Source organism: Rhipicephalus microplus, unplaced genomic scaffold, assembly GCF_043290135.1.
Source record: "Rhipicephalus microplus isolate Deutch F79 unplaced genomic scaffold, USDA_Rmic scaffold_23, whole genome shotgun sequence".
In the NCBI taxonomy this organism is placed as follows: Eukaryota; Metazoa; Arthropoda; class Arachnida; order Ixodida; family Ixodidae; genus Rhipicephalus; species Rhipicephalus microplus.
The window spans coordinates 6,154,566-6,158,586 of record NW_027464596.1 but is presented as its reverse complement, the minus strand read 5'-3'; the positions used below and the strand labels follow the sequence as shown (position 1 = coordinate 6,158,586).

The 4,021-nt window shown below is 43.5% G+C and overlaps 1 protein-coding gene across 1 annotated transcript; it reads left to right on the top strand.

Annotated features, from left to right (window-relative positions):
* The first annotated feature begins 1,407 nt into the window (after positions 1 to 1,407).
* On the top strand, positions 1,408 to 2,776 carry LOC119159883 (beta-1,3-galactosyltransferase 5). The gene has a single exon (XM_037412695.2). The coding sequence runs from the start codon at positions 1,569 to 1,571 to the stop codon at positions 2,625 to 2,627; it is 1,059 nt and encodes a 352-aa protein (XP_037268592.2). The 5' UTR covers positions 1,408 to 1,568; the 3' UTR covers positions 2,628 to 2,776.
* The last annotated feature ends 1,245 nt before the right edge of the window (positions 2,777 to 4,021 follow it).

The following is a 4,021-nucleotide window of genomic DNA, read 5'->3' as shown; positions in this document are numbered from 1 at the left end:
CGTGGGGTGATCGCCTGACCATAATCAACGACATTACACAACATTACAGGGTAAACAGGGGCGATTACCGACCACCAAACAACAATTTAAACAGAAGACAGGTCGTAACTCTGAGAATATTATAAACAAATACGTAGCATAGCCCAGTGATACAACGTCTGTGTTATCCAAGCATATACCCAACGGACGCGTGTAAAGCGTGCGGGGAAAGGGCCACACTGCGGCACATGCTTTGGGAGTGTGCCGGAAAAGTTAATGTTGCTGCCGCCGCTCATATCGTGACGCATGTTAGGCAGGCGTGAATTCGGAGGATAATTATTGCTGCTACCACTGCGCAAGGGGAGGGGCCGCTCGCCACCGCGGCTGCGGTCACTGCTGCGGATCGGCTGCTTCAGTGTCACTGCCGCTGGGAGGCAGCAATCATCAGCAACGAGGTGGCCGACTAGCTTTTTGGGCCGTCCGGCAAGTCGGAGATGGCGCCTGAGTCCAAGAACTTCTAGCGCTCACCTGAGGCACCCCCATCATTGTCGACGGAAAGGAGGAAAGGACAGGTGTAATTCCCTCTCCCACCACCTCGCCCGAAGGGAACTGCTGGACTTTAAATAAAGTTTGTTCGATCCTTCCCCCATATATAATTTAGGTAGATGTACAAACGCAGGTATGACTCGAACCCAGAAAGATATCCTCATAAAGCGCTTGTATCTATTAATTTAGTGTATTTGGCCTATTGCTCATGGACGCTACAAACTATTTTGAGACTGTGAGTGTCACCTGTCACACCAAAAGGTGTTCCTCGAACGATGTGTCCCTGGCAGCCTAGCCCCGGGCACAGCAGCAACCGTTGCGCAAATAAAGTTTATTCAACGCAACTCAACTCAACCTGTCAAACTTTGCTTGGCCTCGATTCGGTTTGCTACCATTCAGGTATAACGAAAACTTCAATATATTTTATTTTATTCTGCGCTAACATATTTGTGTGAGGCTTCCAGGAGTTTACTGCGAATAACGTGTGATTTGTGAACTATTGTTTTAGGATATAAAATCATCGCACTCAGAATGATGTTCGCATGAGTAGCGGAGCTGTTGTCAGTTGTGCATGACAGCATAACATCTGCCGAAGACATAGTACAGTGAATCAGCTTTGGCGAGTACATAGGCTAGCATCCCAATAGTATTAATAAACACAGGTGTTTGATGGGAAGATTTGCTTATGCAGTCCCACCAGTAACAAGAAATATGCTCACTGTGACGCGTCATGTTCTTCTAAACGAATAATTTACGAAGTGCTGTGTACAGCTCGACGCTAGTAAGGTCACAGCACACATGTAGTCGTCTCGCGAAAGATCACACGAAGCCTTTCTAGACGCCGATGTCACAACAGGTGGGCGTTTATTTCAACGGCCTTTTTTAACAAACGTCAACTCTGCCGAGGGGCTTACGCAGCGAGCGCTGTTATTCTTGAAGTTAGAAGGTATCAATCTCCTCGTGCGTATTGGACACGTCCTGACTTCGTGAAAAGCTACAGATACTGCACTTCGATCTCGTCTAGTGCTAGAGCCGTTCTACAGATGGTAGAGAGCGGCACATTTGCCAATCTTTGGAGAAGCACTTACCGGATAAAAAAGTACCTCAGACTACTTATTATTGTGGACGCCCTCATTATAGCGGTGCTACTCATTGACCATCGTACATTTAATTTAAGGACTCATAGACAATCTCCTACAATGAAAAACGCAACAAGCTACAGCCAAAAAACTGCGGCGCCAAGATCGATATATGGTTGGAAGATATTAACAGCGTGCAATAAGTCTTCTCTCAGAATACTCTTCATCGTATATACCACTCCAACTGACATACAAAAGCGGCGGTGGCTGAGAAAGACCATTGGCGATCCTTATCTTCAGTCTTCTGTGAATTCCAGCATTCTTTTCTTCGTTGGAAGTTCTACTAATGCACGGCAACAACGGGTGCTCGAAAGTGAAGCCGTTAGAGAAGGCGACATTGTTGTGCTCAACGTCACGGAGGACCGCCACAACCTCTCCTTTAAATTTCTGCTCGGTGCAAGATGGGTTCTCGAATACTGTTCTCCCGACTCTGCGACTATTGTCAAGATAGACGCAGACATATTGGTCAACGTCTATGCTTTGTCATCATACGTGAACAGCAACGTAATGTGGCTCACGGGCATCCATTGTGTTGTTTACAAAAACATTGCTCCAGTGCGAAAGAGAACTAGTGAGTGGTACGTAAGTAAAGACGACTACACATCAGAAGTGTACCCTAACTATTGTGCTGGAGACGCATACTTTATGAAGCCGGCTCTGCTATCTGCCATCGTCGATGCTGCGGTTCTTGTCCCGTACTTCTGGATCGAGGACGTTTATGTGACCGGCATCGTGGGAGATTTCGCCAATGTAAACTTGGTGGATATATCCGGACACGTTATACTGAGTAAACCGAGAAACCTGTTGAGAGTAAGTGATACGACATTGTTCGTGAACACGCGCTTGGCCAGATTGTCAGATAACAGAAAAAGTTCCTTGTGGAAGGATATTTTGCAGCGAAATAAGTCAATGCAACGAGAATACCGCAAGAAGGTTGAAGTATACTATCGCAGTGTTGGTTAGAACATGTGGCCGAAATATACAATTTAGTGTAGCAACACAACAAGCAGTCATGAATCCACGTATTTTTGAATGTACAAATACTGCAGACAGAATCGCCCTCGTTTGAAGTACTGCAATATTTGAAAATAAATCGTCGTTTAAAAACTGTATTCAAGCTATTGATTAAACAAGCTACTAGATTGCACAGTGTTTTACGGCCCTTTCAATTCATTCTGCTGATGAGTAAAATGCCAGTCTCCACTGAAACGCAGAAAAAACTTTATATATATATATATATATATATATATATATATATATATATATATATATATATATATATATATATATATATTCGTATAGGAAAGAAGACGCACGTACGAAGTGATTTTATTGACGTTTCGGCCGTGGGTCTGGCCTTCATCAGAATACACTTTATGGCACGAGTGCTGTTTATATACATGTGCATATCAGTAAGATACAAATACGAAAACCGGCATGAAAGGCGATATATGGGCATATATATATATGCAAGTCACACAATATGAAGGGCACCTAATCTACGAGTAAAAAGATATTGCTTCCATGCACGAGCACGTTGTTTACAAATAAAAGATAAAACACATCAAAGATAAAGCACATAACATGAAGAGTAGTCCGACCGGTAAAAGCATGAGAAAAAAAAAACTATAAAATACTAATAAAAATGACAAAGACGTTACAAAGCTGCTACGTAATCAACGGATACAGACAATTTAGTGCGACTTGCTGAGCAAGGTTCAAAAAAGATGGCAGGATGATACAGGCTACGCAAATGGGCAACAAAGTTCTCCTACGTTTTCATTCAGACCAGATGCGACAGCGTTAAACTTATAGATGTGGAATGATTCACGAGCTTCTCTGTCATAATTTGTGCGGAAACCAGATTCTAGTAATGTGACCTGTAGATTTTGAAAAGAGTGGCCAGGGAGGTGCACGTGTCTTGAAATGGGCAAGTGAGGCAAGGTGTTAGCATGAGAATTATGGTTGTTAAAACGCAGTCTAAAAGGCCCTTCTGTTTGACCAATGTACTGTATTTCACATAGCGCACATTCTATCATGTATATCATGTTCTTAGAATCGCAGTCAAGATTGCCTTTGATTTTTAAGGAAAAGTTGGAACCAGTACTGGTGACTTGTTGGCATGTGAGCATGTAAGGGCATACTTTGCATCGCGGTTTTTGGCAAGGATGGCACCCGATCGTGTCAGGACTGTCTGCTTTCGACGATGATGACGATGAGAGTATGTCTTCACTGTCACTGTCTTCACTCTGTCCTGCCACAGGCGGACACAGTGAATTTCAATTACTGAAAGACTTGGATAATTTTGCCCGCAACTTACGCTTGCGCGAGGTTTTTCATGACCGGCAAAATACAAA